Source organism: Taudactylus pleione, unplaced genomic scaffold (assembly GCF_031769625.1).
Source record: "Taudactylus pleione unplaced genomic scaffold, aTauple2 ptg000086l, whole genome shotgun sequence".
NCBI classification, from domain to species: Eukaryota; Metazoa; Chordata; class Amphibia; order Anura; family Myobatrachidae; genus Taudactylus; species Taudactylus pleione.
In genome coordinates this window covers 29066312-29081076 of record NW_028284488.1, presented here as the reverse complement: position 1 = coordinate 29081076, position 14765 = coordinate 29066312, and the positions used below count along the sequence as shown (strand labels likewise).

Here is a 14765-nt window from a genome sequence, read left to right as displayed (position 1 = left end):
CACTATTGAGATTGGAAAGCAATCATTGAGCAGCGACTAGACGAACATAACATTAGTAAATTTACCCCTCATGCCCGTATTCAATTAGTTTCGCAGCCGCAATATTTTTTCGCATGCTGTACTTTTTGCTGACATTGCGTGTTTTGGCCGCGAAAACTTTTCGTGCGCGCCCCTGCTATTCGCCGTATTCAATTGCAAAAAAAGACACGAAAACGCAAGCCGGAGAATGCAAACTAGGCAAAAAGTTCTGTCAGAATTGGGGAAATCAGCCTGACACCCCCTAAAAGATGAACTAACATTGGAGATCAATGTACATGCCCCCGAATAGCCCTAATAAAGCTATTTGGGGTACTTATGGTGTGTCAATTTCTTCTAATTAGCATCTTTGCACAAGTGGTGAAGCTTTGCATTAAGCTGTTTTTTTCTGGTGAAAATAAGTAGTTCTGTCAAATTTGGGGTACTTGAAAATGGGTGCAAGCATGGTTTAAATTTGCTAAAGTAAAGTTTTTAAAAAAGTAAAAATGCACATGAAGCAAGTACCTGCAATAAAAAAAAAACACCTCACCCATACTTGCAGACCCCACAAAAGTCTAATTCGCTAGAGCTTTTTTGGGGTGTTCCTCACTTTTTTTTAGGGGTTAACTGATGCAGTTATCCTTTGGGGGTCTGTCCCAAGGGTGCTAAGTGGTTTCTCCACATTTACACCCCTAAATAGCGATTTTGCACTTTTTTTCTTAACCTATTTAAAGGCGATTCTTTTTTGTCTATTACATTGCATTGCGTTTTCGCATACGCGAAAAGTGTTTGCAATTGAATGCGGAGATAAGTTTCCGCCTGGCGAAAAGTTGCAATCAGCGATACTTTTTCACAGATTCTGACTTTTCGCGGCTAATTAGTGTCATAATAATTATTATATTAATCAATTCAGTCACTCGCAGTGCCCTGCAGTTAATTATATCAGTGCACTGTTACTGTTATAGGCTGCTTTCAGAGCCGTAACTAGACTTTTTTTTGTGCCCTGTGCTAGAGAGAGCATTGGCATCCCCCCTCCCATTTTATAAATAGGAACATAAGATAGTGCACCTGAAAAAGGGCCATGGCCTCATGGGGAAGGGCCAGGGAAGAGATAGGGGAGGCCTGGAGATGCTGGGGATAAAAGAAGAGGAAGCTACAAGCAAGAATGATAATAAACAGGAAAATTGACAGGCCCAAACAGCGCCCCCTGCCCTGCGGTGCCCTGTGCCATGGCACAGGTCACACCACCCTAGTTACGGCCCTGGCTGCTTTTGTTTTATATCAATTCAGTGCCCAATGTGATGATAAATATAGTAATTCAGCACCCTGTGCTGTACATGCCTTTGTTATCTTGAATCAGTACCTATTTGTTAAATAAGGTTGCTGCTAAATAATAGTAATTCCATGCCCAGTGTGCTAATGAAATATAATAATTATGTGCCCTGTTATAGGTTGCTGTTGTGTTATATTATTTCAGGATAAAAAATATATAATTTGTATTTCAAGTTGGTCTCTTGGGTCTTTTTGATCAGATTTTAAGAAGTATAAATATATAAATAAATATATTTGTTTTTATTTAATAAACAAAAATTACATGTCACTCAAGAACCTTACCTGATAGTGAAATGTTACACACATATTTGAATTCAGCACAAAAAAAATACAATAATAATCAGGTATTTTCATCCTTGGGACACAAAACAATCCATTGTGTGACAACCAGCTGCCCCCTTATATGTTCAAATGATGCTGTCTGTTATGTTGTCAGATGTGTCGCAAGATTGTGGTGTACAATATATAACTAGATGTTCAAAGGTGTCTTTCATTTTTCAAAAACAATAGTACTTACATGTTTGGATAGCCTTCACATAGTGGATAGTTATCATTGACATCAGTTAGTCTCACTATTATTTCTGCTACTGTAGTATGGACTCTGTCATTATCGAATGCATGGACAATTAATCGCTGTTCATAAACAACATGAGGGTCTTCATAGTCCATGGGGTAAGCAACTTTTATTTCACCAGAATCTGTCAGCATATAGGTTTATAGTTAATTTTCTGCAACATACAGTATACTTAAGTGTTAAATTATATTAATATTCATAGTATGAAAACTACATGTCACATAAATATGACAATTAACATTCTAAAAAAATTGGTTAGGTGCAAAGTAAACAAAAATCTGATTTAGTTTATACACTCGGACAAAAATTTTGCACCTATTCCTTTGCAAAGTGCCCGCTGTATTTCCTTTCATATGAATTATTTTATCTATGAATTGTGTGAAAATTTAGGGCCTGATTCAGAGATGGATGGTATGCCAAATTCGCTGTCTTTGCACGCAGTAGCTGTGCTAAAATATGAAAATGCCACAGTAGGGGTCTAGTGTAAAAAGATGCTACTACCAGCATCTCACTCAGATCTGAGGGCTGCATCCGAAGACGCAGCATTGGATCTCCATTGTGACCATCGGTCATATCATTGGCCACTGTTCCTCTGCACTTCCATAAAACAAAGGTGACATGCCTTCGTTTTGGGAAACAGTCCTTGGCTCCACCCCAGAATGCCTGCAGCCATGCTGTTGCACCCATGACAGGACAAGATATGCACATGCACAGAGCGGATTCTGTGCATGAGCAGCTCTGAAACCATTGGAGATGTACTTACGGAAGTCAATAAATCTCTGAATTAGGCTTTTAGTTATGTATGCTATGTTTTGTCTGAAGTGTATGAATATAACACTGTTTCACTATGTGTCTGCAGTAAAATAATAGTAACTTGCCCAATAGGCTACCTACATGAGACTCTATTTTGTGACAAGATGGTGTATGCCTTTAACAGTTATTCATAAGTTTATATACTTTGAAATAGAGACAGATTTTAGTAGCTTCATATACTCATGAGACTGGATTGTACCAGAGATAAATGTATTTTGCGAAATAAGAATGCTATACTCCTTAGAATGTTCCTTTACTCCTTAGACCATAGATAAGAAATAACAAGGTATGATTGTATGATTAATGAGCTCTCAATAATGAGCTGTCTAGAATTAATGAGTGTTTATACTTTGAATAATCATATATGTTAATTACTATGCTTATAAAAACTATGTGCCAAATTATAGTGAGAGAATACAGAAAACAGACCTGGGGGTAAATTTACTAAAGTGAGAGTTTTTAGAAGTGAGTTTTAAAAGTGATGTTGCCTATAGCAACCAATCAGATTCTAGCTATTATCTTCTAGAAGGTGCTAGTGAAATGTTAAGCAGAATCTGATTGGTTGCTATGGGCAACATCACTTTTAAAACTCTCTGCTATAAACTCTCACTTTAGTAAATTTACCCCCTGGTGGTAGTCTTGTGTTATTTCTTCCAGCTGTCCTGTCCACTGAGTGCTCAGCACAGGGGTTCTGACACACATAAAGAGCTCTATCACCAATCTGTATAAACTACAGTGTACATATATACATACACACACAAACACACACACACACTACCAACTTGTATTTAGGTAGTATTATGCCCATTTCAACATGTCTACAGTCTAGCATAATATAGTCCCATGACCAGCATACAATATAATTCTCTAATAAATAACCCCAGTATGTCTGCTCAGCATAGACCCAACACATCTGTACAGTTTACAGAATGCCAGAATGCCTGTTTGTTATACTATACTATATCATTATGCTTGTTCAGTATACAGTATTGCATCATATCTGTTCAGTATACAATATTGCATCTTGAAGCCTGTTTTGCATACAGTATTACCACACTTTTCACCCTCCATTATCAGTTGCTGTTTTTTATTACCTCAATTAACTGCAGTTCAAAGAACTCCAGTGAACTATGGGGTTCATTCAGACCCGCTCGCGAGCGGCAGTACGCTCGCAAGCGGGTCGATGTTCCCCACTGCGCATGCGCACGACGGAGGGAGCTCTGTCGTGCGCATGCGCGAGACCCGGGGAGCGACGGGCTTTCCATCGCTCCGGGTCTCGCACCAAAGGGGGCATGCTGTCGATGTTGATTGACAGCACGCCCCCTTTGGCGGGCATGCCGGGGGCGTGCCTGCCAGACGGAGGCGTTCCCATGGGAACGCCTACCGTCTGAAGCCGGCCCCACTGACATCACTAGTGATGTCAGTGGGAGTGATTTTGGCTCTGATAGAGCCAAAATCACTCCAGGGCTTGTGGCAGGGAGACCCTACCGCAGAGTCTCCGTAGCAAGTCCGATGGTCGCGATGGTCAAGACCATCGCGACCATCATCATGGACGCTCGCTATAGCTATGGGTGGTCACCCACAGCTATACGAGCGTCCAGGAGGCCGCTCCATTTTCATGGAGGAGGGCCCTGATTCAGAGCGAGCGCTCTGGTCAGAGCGTTCAGCTCTGAATCAGGCCCTATGATTGGTCGTTGAATTTCACTGGAAGAAAAGCAAGCCAAACAAAAGCAACTACTCTGTTGCAGTTACATATTGCATAGAGCAGAGGTTCCCAAATGCGGTTCTCAAGGCCCCCAACAGTTCAGGTTGATCTCCATGGTTGAGCACAGGTCGTTAAATTAAACTGACTGAAGTACTAATTAAATCACCTGTGCTAATCCATGGATATCTCTAAAACCTGAACTGTTGGAAAGCCTTGAGAACCGGAATCGGTATGATATCCCGGCTGCCACATGGCCGGGAGTTCGAATCCTGGCTGCAGCAGCCCGACAAAACAGCAGAGCCCGGCAGCGGAAGCCCGATAGCGCTGGATATAGATGCCGGTCATTTATCCCACGGCGGGATAAAGCAGTTGGGAAGCCGGCTGCCAGAATCCCGATTGAATACCTTGAGAACCACGTTTGGAAATCTCTGGCATAGAGTGTTAATTGGTCACATTGCTGATAACACAAATGTTGTTGTGTGAACAATGCAAGGGGATCGGCCCTGTCAGTATCCTCTACACCTCCGGTAACAGAAGCTTTCATGTACGTATATATTACGTATATATAATATATACGTATATATTATGTATATATTATTTATATTATTTCACTTACCTTCATCTATGAAAAATCCAGGGTAAGTTGTAAAGAATTCATAATGCACACTGTCCCCAACATCTCGATCGGTTGCCTGTACTTTATGAAGAACTGTTCCAGTGGGAAGATTTTCAGGGAATTCAATAGGTTTACTGGGTAAATCTCTATAAAATAAAAATATATATTTCAACAGATAAACACTGACGCACCCAATGCAAAAGGCCATAGGGGTCTATTTACTAAGCATTGTTAGGAGACAGAGTGAAAAGTGATAAGGTGCCAGCCAATCAGCTCCCAACTGTCATTTTTCAAACACAGCTGTGAGATGGCAGTTGGGAGCTGATTAGCTGGCACCTTATCACATTTCACTCTGTCTCCTAACACTGCTTAGTAAATAAACCCTAATCTTAGAAGGACACCTATGTGTGCTGAGAGAGATGATAAAATATCCATAGACACACTGTTCAAAAGTGTAATATGTATATTTACTATACATTGCCAAGTCGGGATGTAGTCAAGTGACAATCCCTACAGCGGAACGCCGGCTAGGGAGTTATGATATGCATCGAAATACTGACGCCTATCATAATCCTGATGCCGGAATGCCGAGGACAACATCCCGAACTAAGGCAAATCCGGGGGCACCCTTAGCATAAGCCGTGGGGGATGGTCAGGATTAGGATTAGGGAGTCTAGCGGGGGTTAGGGTTAGGTTTGGGGGGGAGATTAGGGTTAGGCACCCCTAGGGGGGAGGGTTTGGGCTAGACACCCCCAGAGAGAGGTTAGGGTGAGGCACCCCCCCTCGGGAGGGTTAGGTTTAGGAAGCGGTAAGGGGGTTAGGGTTAGGCACCCCAGGGGGTAGGTTAGGGTTAAGCACCACTAAGGGAGTGTTAGGGGGGGCAGGGGAGGGTAAGGTACTTACCTGCCTCTGTAGGGATATTGATCCTGTCGGGCAGCCGCTGTCTCGTAAACGTCAGGCTGGGGGCAAGCCCAGCATTATGTCACCAGCTGGGCTTCCCCCAGCCCTCTTCCTGCAGTGAATGGTTGCCACGTGCATGCGCGCAACATCCATTTCTCTTCCCCGAGGCTGGCACCAACCTCCCGCGGGCAGAACAGCGGGGCAATGCCCCAAAAATGGGACTGTCCCGCTAAAATCGGGAATGGTGTGGAGGGGTGCACCCTCTAAAGGGTGGTGCCCCTGTTCAACCACACTGGTCGAACATGCCTCGAGCCGGCCCTGGGTCCAGCTATCTCAGTCGCCTCTTTTTTGGGTTCTAGGATGGTTTCCCCAGTGTTTCATGCACTTCTCCCAGGTTGCATTTTGCAGAAAAATTATGCAACTTTACCGCAACTACCACAAATTAGCACTTCTAATTGGAACTTGCATTTCTTGGGTGCACACATTCATGCAATGTACAGTATGTGAATTTCATGAAACAAACTCGCATTTGCAAACTCGCATCTAATCATTGGATTGAGCCCACTATTCAATTTCTATAGAAGATTATATAAGTTGCAAGTTTCAACATTTTGCACAAGTTAAGGCAAAATTGTTTTAAAGTACAGGAGACCTTAAATCAGTTTGCTATTCAGCAGAAAGCTTTGTCCCCCAGGGCCCCATCATCAGTACAATCCATTGGGGAACTTTGGGGGTGATTATGACCCATTCGTTATGATGCGAACGCTCGTAGCTGGCCGAAAGTCGCTAACTGCGCATGCGTACGCATCGCAATGCACGTGCGCAAAACAATGCGAGAGATTGGGATGCGTTCGCTGGCTGCGTATAGACTGCTCAGTAGAGTGATTGACAGAAGAGGCCGTTTGTGGGTGGTGACAGGGGGTGACAATTGTAAACGGGGGAGTGGAGGTGCGAACAACGGCGTGTCTGAGTGCCTCAACGCCATTTCAGAGGCATGCATAATTAAAAGGCAGCATCATAGTACACATCACTTGGTGGGATTTCACTCTGAAGTGATCGCTGTGCTTGCTGCAGGGTAAAGGCAACCTTAAGCGCTGCAATCACATCCGATAGTGCTCGATGTACCAATGGTTACATGTACTTCCTGGAGATGATGTGCGCAAGTGGCGTCTTATGAATGGCTGGTGGGCTTCTACATACACAAAGAGATCGCACGCCAAGACAAAGTGGGTGTGCTTATGCCTTGCCGTGCGATCGCCTGACATGCCGTCACTTAGCAGAATTTGCATACGCTGGGAGCGAGCGTACGCATCTAGCGAGCAGGTCTGAATGAGCTCCTTTGTTCATGAAACTCTGTTTATCATTTTTTTTTCCCATTATTTTAGGTCATGCAAATAAATACTAGCACATTATTGTATCACGTGTTCTAAATGCAAATTATATTATTTTTGAAAATAACCTTTTAGATGCTTTTAAAAAAATTAGATTAAATAGAAGTGTCAATTTGGATACTAACCTGTAGCATATGAAAAGTTTTTTATACATTATACTGTATTCAATTAAATAAATTCTGAAAAAAAAGTTTGGAACAAATTTAGGCACCATTATTACTGGAAAACTCCAGTTTATTTATTCTTTTTAGAGGAGAAGGTTAAAGGAGATAAGATCTATTTTCGGCAAGAACACCTGCGGCTTCTTCCTACTTAGGGCCGTATTCAATTAGTTTTGCATCCGCAATAAAGTTTCGCCTTCCCGGCTTCTTCCTACTTAGGGCTGTATTCAATTAGTTTTGCGTCCGCGATAAAGTTTCTCCTTCCCGACTTTCCGCCTACATCGCGTGTTTTGGATGCGGAAACTTATAGTGTGAGCCCCCGCTATTAGCCCTATTAAATTCCAAACCACACAAAAACAGCAAGCTGCAAAGTCGGAACAGGCGGAAAGTGCTGTCCTGTCAGAAATGGGGAAATCAGCCTGAACCTCCCAAAAAGATGCACTAACATTGGGGATCAATGTAGATATGCCCGAATAGCCCTAATAAAACTATTTAGGGTACTTACTAAAAGTTGTTTCAATAGCTTCTTATTAGCGTCTTTGCACAAGTGGCGAAGAATGGCATTAAGCAGTATTTTTTGGTGAAAATAAGTAGTACTGACATATTTTGGGTACTTGAAAATGGGTGCTAGCATATTTTAATGTCTCTAAAGTGAAGATTTAATAAAAGTGAAATTCCTCCGTCATACAAGCACCTGCAATCCTAAAAAAACTTGATCCCTTCTTAGAACACCCCCAGAACCTTATTTCGCTAGTTTTTGAAGTTGTCCCCCCACTTTGTGCTTTTTTGCCCCCAAAATGATAGTACTTTTTTGGGGTGTTCTTAAGTTTTTTCCTTGAATTTTTTGACACAGTTATCCTTTGGGGGGCTGTCTCAAGGGTTCTGAGCAGTTTCCCCACCTTTGCACCCCAAAATAAAAATTTTGCACTTATTTTCTCTTGCAATTCAGAGGTGAATCTTTTTCGCTGATGATGTTGAATTGATTTTCCGCGTACGCAAAAAGCCGGGTGGAATTGAATACGGAGATAAGTTTCCACCACGCAAAAAGCCCCGATCCATGATACTTTTCCATGGATCTTGGCTTTTCGCGTCTAATTAAATACGGCCCTTAGCTTGCCTGCTGGCTGACAATAGCTATCGGCGGAGAAGTATTGATATATCGTTATATCATGTAGATAGCAGAGGACCCTTAACAGAAAAAAATGCTTTTAAAATTAATTTTTCCCCTTGACTTTTTTGTACTTTGTTTTATAGCCATCTTCTATTTTTTATTTTTTAATAAAACTGCAAAAGCTGTCTGAGCAAACTTTATTTAATAAATTGCTGCAATGACTGATTTTTCTATCATCATTATGAGCAGCTTTATCACTACAGATTTATAAATAGTTCCCATAGTGTGGAGGCGTCACACTGGCTCATGCCCTCTGAGTTGTGCCGTTATGGTGGCATGACTGCATGTCACGCCCCTGTTGTCATGCTGAAAGGAGCAGCAGGAAATCCCCCAGCCTCTCCAGACACATGGGAGTGTGTAATGGATGTTGCCCGCATGCGCACATCATCCATCACTTCTGCTAGCTGTAGAGTGACATCAATGGTGGCGGTGACACCCAAATAGCAGAGCAGCTCTGCTGTATGGGTGTCATCCCTCTCGGATGGTGTCACCCGATGTAGCCCGCACCCCCCTAGTGAGGCCACTAACATAGTGACGTATGGTAAATAAGATAGGCATTCCCGTACTGCACATTGACAAATAAAATGTATACATCTTTGTCTCTATGTAGATATTTGCTTATTATTGACTTGCATTCCCATACACATGTAGAGATGGCAAGGAGCAGACTAGCTAGGGCAAGTGTAAGCTGACTACAGTAAGGGCATGTTTACATAATTGCAGCAGAAATAGACATGGGCACATCCCAAGATACCTCTTTTAGGATGCATAGCTCTTGCAGCTACTGGAGGGCTGGTGCAATGATAAGAATGATGATTATGACTATCAGTAGCACTTTCTAGTAGCTACTGAATATCTGATTCCCTACCGACCCCTCTTCCAGCTGTTAGCACTCAAATGAATAGCATGGCAGTCTTATCAAGTCACAGCTGTCTATTCAAACTACTTATTTATCAATTCCATTTGGTCTTCTGCAAGAAAGAATATTCCAATTGCATCTTTAAAGAGTAAAACAATAGATGTGGAGATGTTTGTATTTACTGTAATTAATATGATCATATTTATTAATAATTACCAAGTCACTGTTCTTTGTTATAATACTTGTGTATAAAACTCTTCATGACATCTTAGATAATAGAAAAAAAATGACAATTCTTACATATAAACAGGATGTTCGTCATTTTCATTTTGCAGACTGATTGTGATTAATCCTGTGCAGGACATTGGGTTACTCTTCACGTTTCTCACCATGATCGAGAGCACAAATTTCTAGAAGTGCAAAAAAATAAATAATGAATTGACATTTTCCTTTATCATTTCATATATGTATTTACTTATACTACCAGCATAGCATAAATGGGATCCTGGCACCCTAATGTGTTGAGTTCCTGGATAATAGTAATATGTCAAACAAATTGCTAATTATTACCTTTTATTACCTTGCTGTGTATTAGTGGATATTAAACAAATAACATACCAAAATAGCATTGCGCCTCCATGCTCATGCATATCCATTCACATCTTGCACTTACAACTCTTTACTCTTAGGGGTACATTTACTAACAATCGTGTTGATCAGAGATTGCAATCACTGGAGTAATTTGCCATTTTTACACAAAGGGATTTACTTTGGAAAAAATGTAGGTATTTTCTGTATATTCAGAGGTGAACATGGCCGTTTTAGAAGTTAAAATGCACCCATAAATACAACTAGAAATGAATACATCATCATCTGAACACGGCAGTACTTTCCATAGACAGGAATACAACACAGGAATTTACCAAAAATCGTGATTATAATCATGGGTGTAAAAGCAAACATTGTGTAAATATACAAGTTACAAATAGACCCCCTCCTGAGCAGCGTGTTACACAGAAACATACACAGATCAGGATGATCTATGCATCTTTCCGCCCTTTAAAAAAAAAAAAGGGGTCAATATTGAAATCATAACCAGCTTCAGGCTTCTGATCCATACCTGGTTCTAAGAATACAAGTGGAAATACATGTAGGGTTCCCGTGTACTTTAGCAACCAGCAGTGGGCTCTGAGAGCCAGTCTTGGTTTTAAAAATAGGGGAAAAAAATGGTGTGAGGTTCCCCCTATTTTAAAACCAGCACCAGACTCAAACTTAGTCGGGGTGTAATGCCACAGCCAGTGGACCCTTTCACCGGGTCACCCTGACCGAATTATTAACACCTCAAGCTAGTCAGCCCAAGCTAGGGATCTCAGGGGAGGTAGGGACCTCCAATAAAGGGATCCCTCTCTTCCGAGCACACCAGGCTTAGGCTGAAGCCCGGGGCTCCTCCCTGCCCCATTGACCGGTGGGTGCAGGAGTAATAGTGTGAAAAATAGATTGATACTATTGTTTTTACAGTGGAACTACAGGTGCCAGTGTGCCTGACCTTTGGCATTTGTGGAACTACAAGTACCAGCAAGTGGTCGGCACCCATACCCCCACTGTAAAAAAAAATATAAAAATAACCACAGAACTCACACACCACAGAAAGTAAAATTTTATTACATAAAAAACACACTCACACATACCTACCTTCTGCCAGATGTTCAGTCCCTTTCTCCAGTAGAATTCCCAGGGTTTTCCTGAAAAAAAATCCCATACTCACCTACCTCCTGGAGCAGAATCGATCCTCTTCTCCAGCAGACTCCCCGGGACTTGACAAAATAAAAAAATGCATTGATAAACAGTCCCAGTGGTTATCTATATGTGGCATGGAAGCCACAGTGCTGAGAGGCAAACAGTAATGGTACAAGTTGAGTTTCAACAAGAAACGTATCCACAGGAGAAAGCTCTGGAAACACTGGAGACACTGAGCCTGGAATGATCCTCAGGAAGGAACACAGTTGTTCAGGCAATGTGTCTTTCCTAGGCCTGGAAATATATAGGGAATGGTAACAGGTAATTGGTCAGGCTGACCAGGTGAGAAACCAGATGAGCGGTAATAACTGGGAAAGTCTGTTGGAAGTTTTAGACACAGCAATGAATGAATCTTTAACTCTGTATGGGCGGCTAAGACCACAATTCAGTGATGTGAATTATCAAAGTTCAAACAGGTCATTATAGTGGAACCCCAACGGATGGGACATTCCATTTAAATGACATTCAAAATTCCTCGATCTACAGTGTCACATGTATGCCAAGAATACCCCATGCCGGTATCACGGGTGCCAAATAATCATGATCAGCTGTGTCTCAGGTCAGGATTGTCCATGGTAACAGAATAGTGACACTGGCTCAAATTACATACACATTCAATGCAGGAGGCACCAGATTCATATATCCAGCAGGTCAGTGCAGCGTTCTTTAGCTTCCAAGGGATATGTGAGCAAAAGACTCGGCAGAGTGTCCCAATTAACACTATGACACTGGACATAGTGCCTCACCTGGGTTCGTGACATCATTAATTGGACCTTGGAGGACTGGCAACATGTGGTCCGGTGAGTCATGGTTTCAGTTGTTGCAGACTAATAATAGGGTTTGGGTGTAGCACAGACCCTATGAGGACATTGACCCCAGTTGTCAACAAGGCACAGAGCAGGTTGGTGGGGGTTCCATAATGGTGTAGGGTGTGTCCACGTGGCATGGGTTGGGTCTGCTGATTCTCCTGAACACATCATTGACCGGTAACTGCTATGTTGCATTGCTTGATGAACATTTGCAGCCCTTTATGGACTTCATGTACCCCCACAATGATGGAATATTCCAGAAAGATAATGCACTGTGGACCTGATTCAGCAAGGAACGCAGTTGCTTAAACGCATGCCATCAGCCAATTCTTGCATACTGCACATTCGTATGCGCTCAGAACTGCGAATGCAAAGGATATGCAGACCCATGGCAGAGTGATTTACAGGATGTGCCATTTGTTGGTGGTGACAGGGGGTGGTCAGGTGAATGCCAGTGCGTTTCATTGCTGTTGCATGGGTATGCATAAATTATCCACTGCAAAACCAGACGCCACCTGAGGCCTCATAGCATGCACTGAAATAAGCAATTCCTGAGTGAGGTCTGGGCTTCATTAACTGTGTGTATGGGTCCGATGTTACTCAATGTTACCGATTGTTTCTCTATGTTGGCCAAGTATACGTATGTGAGTAAGGGTAAATGGGCGTCCTTATGTCAGGCTGCGATCGCACACATTTAAATAAAACAGCTGATATTAACAACTGCGTTGCGTGTGTATAAGCAGAATTGTGATCCGTAGTGAATCAGACCCTGTGTCATCGTTCTCAAGTTGTCCAGAATTGGTTCGAGGAGCATTCTGGGACATGGAGGAGAGGTCTATTCGCACCCAAGATCCTGCATCTACAAATATTAGGGAGCTGCGGAAAGCTATCCAGACGGCATGGGTCAACATCTCTCCAGAGGTCTTCTATTCACTTGTGGAACTGATGCCATGTCGTGTTGCTGCCCTTGGCCAGGCTAGAGGGGGTCCTACACGATACTAGGCATCTATCTCATTACTTTTGGTACTTCAGTGTATGTTCATTTATACAGGCAATGTTCTAGTTTTCTTTTCTCTGGACAGTTGATAACAATAGTCACAGCACTTGTTCCTGGCTCTGAGCAGTTGATTTTATTTTAAATATATTTTTTATTGGAGTACCAGTAAAAATATATATAACAAAGCCAAGGAGTAATGCTATAATTAGTCATTGTCAAGTACTCTGGGCAGTTAAAACCACACTAACAGTGCTTGTTCCTCACTCTGGGCAGTTGGAGAATATGGGGGAGGTACCTCAAGCCGTCTAAAGATTGGAGAAGTTGTCCATAGCACCCAATCAGCTTCTACCTATAATTTTATCATATATACTTAATGAATAGTAGCTAGAAGCTGATTGGTTGCTATGGGCAACTTCTCCACTTCTCTACTCTTTAGGAGGCTTGATACATCTCCCCCATAGGCACTGTGCTAGTTCCAGGTCAGAGAGGTTTTTCCACACTGGCTAAGGCAGATAGTGTTCCTCCAACTTAAAACTGATTAGTTTAATTTTGTGTTGCTACTCCATAAGGAAAAGTATTTAGATACTATAATATTCTTTTTTATATCACTACAATACAGAAGACAGGAGTTATTCAAGTGAAAATGCATTGAATCTCGTGGTCTGTCGCTGTCATTATCATCAAGTTGATAATGATCTCAAATATGTTTAAATCAATATTCACACACAATATGCACACTCCTATTTTGCTTGAAAATTTGGTTGCATTGTACTTGTTCCTTTACATCAGGAGAGTCTACCTAAACCCCGAAGTGCAGCTTATAACATTTGTTATTAGGGAGTGTTGTGGTTTCCATAACACCACAAAACACGCAAACCGGACGTTGCGATGGGCACTGAGGATGCAGCGGCTACTCAAAACCATCACAGAGTGATTGACAGGAAGTTCCATTTGTGGGTGTTACCGGGGGGGGGGGTGGTTGTGGAGAAACGCAGACGTTCCAGTGTGTTCACACACCATTGCAGGAGCATGTACAAATTAGCCACAGCAATCCCATACGCAGTCTGAGGTCTCATAGCGTGCACTGTAGTAAGCAATTCCTGAGTGAAGTCTGACCTGCCATATGTGTCCGATGTTACCGATTATTTTGCTGAGTTGCCATAGTATACGGATCTGAGTATGGGGAAGTGGGCGTCCTTATGTTAGGCTGCGATCGCAATGCGAATGCAGACATCACCACTGATATTAGCTTATAAGCATAATATTGATCTTTGTTGAATCAGGCCCACAGTTAGCAGGACACAGGTAGAAAACCTGGATGTGATGGAGCTAGGGAACTGATTCAGACCCGCTCGCTCGATGCGAATGCAAATTCTGCAAGGCAGGCGATCGCACGGTAAAGCATTAGCACTTCCACTATGTCTTGGTGTGCGATCGCATTGTGTATGCAGATGCTGACCAGCCTGTCTTAAGATGCCCACTTGCGCACATCATCTCCAAGAAGTGTATGCAACCATCGGTAACATGGAGTACCATCGGATGTAATCGCAGTGCTTATGGTTGACCATACCCTGCCACAAGCACTGCGAGCACTTCAGTGTAAAATCCAGCCAGGTGACATGTAC

At 42.4% G+C, this 14765-nt stretch overlaps 1 protein-coding gene across 1 annotated transcript in view; it reads right to left on the bottom strand.

Annotated features, from left to right (window-relative positions):
• Nucleotides 1-14765, bottom strand: part of LOC148529241 (cadherin-related family member 4-like) — a 217735-nt gene that overhangs the window by 71330 nt on the left and 131640 nt on the right. The window contains 3 exon segments of the mRNA XM_088468649.1: nucleotides 1865-2045; nucleotides 5056-5201; nucleotides 9838-9947. Of these exon segments, the coding sequence (XP_088324775.1) occupies nucleotides 1865-2045; nucleotides 5056-5201; nucleotides 9838-9947 (437 nt within the window).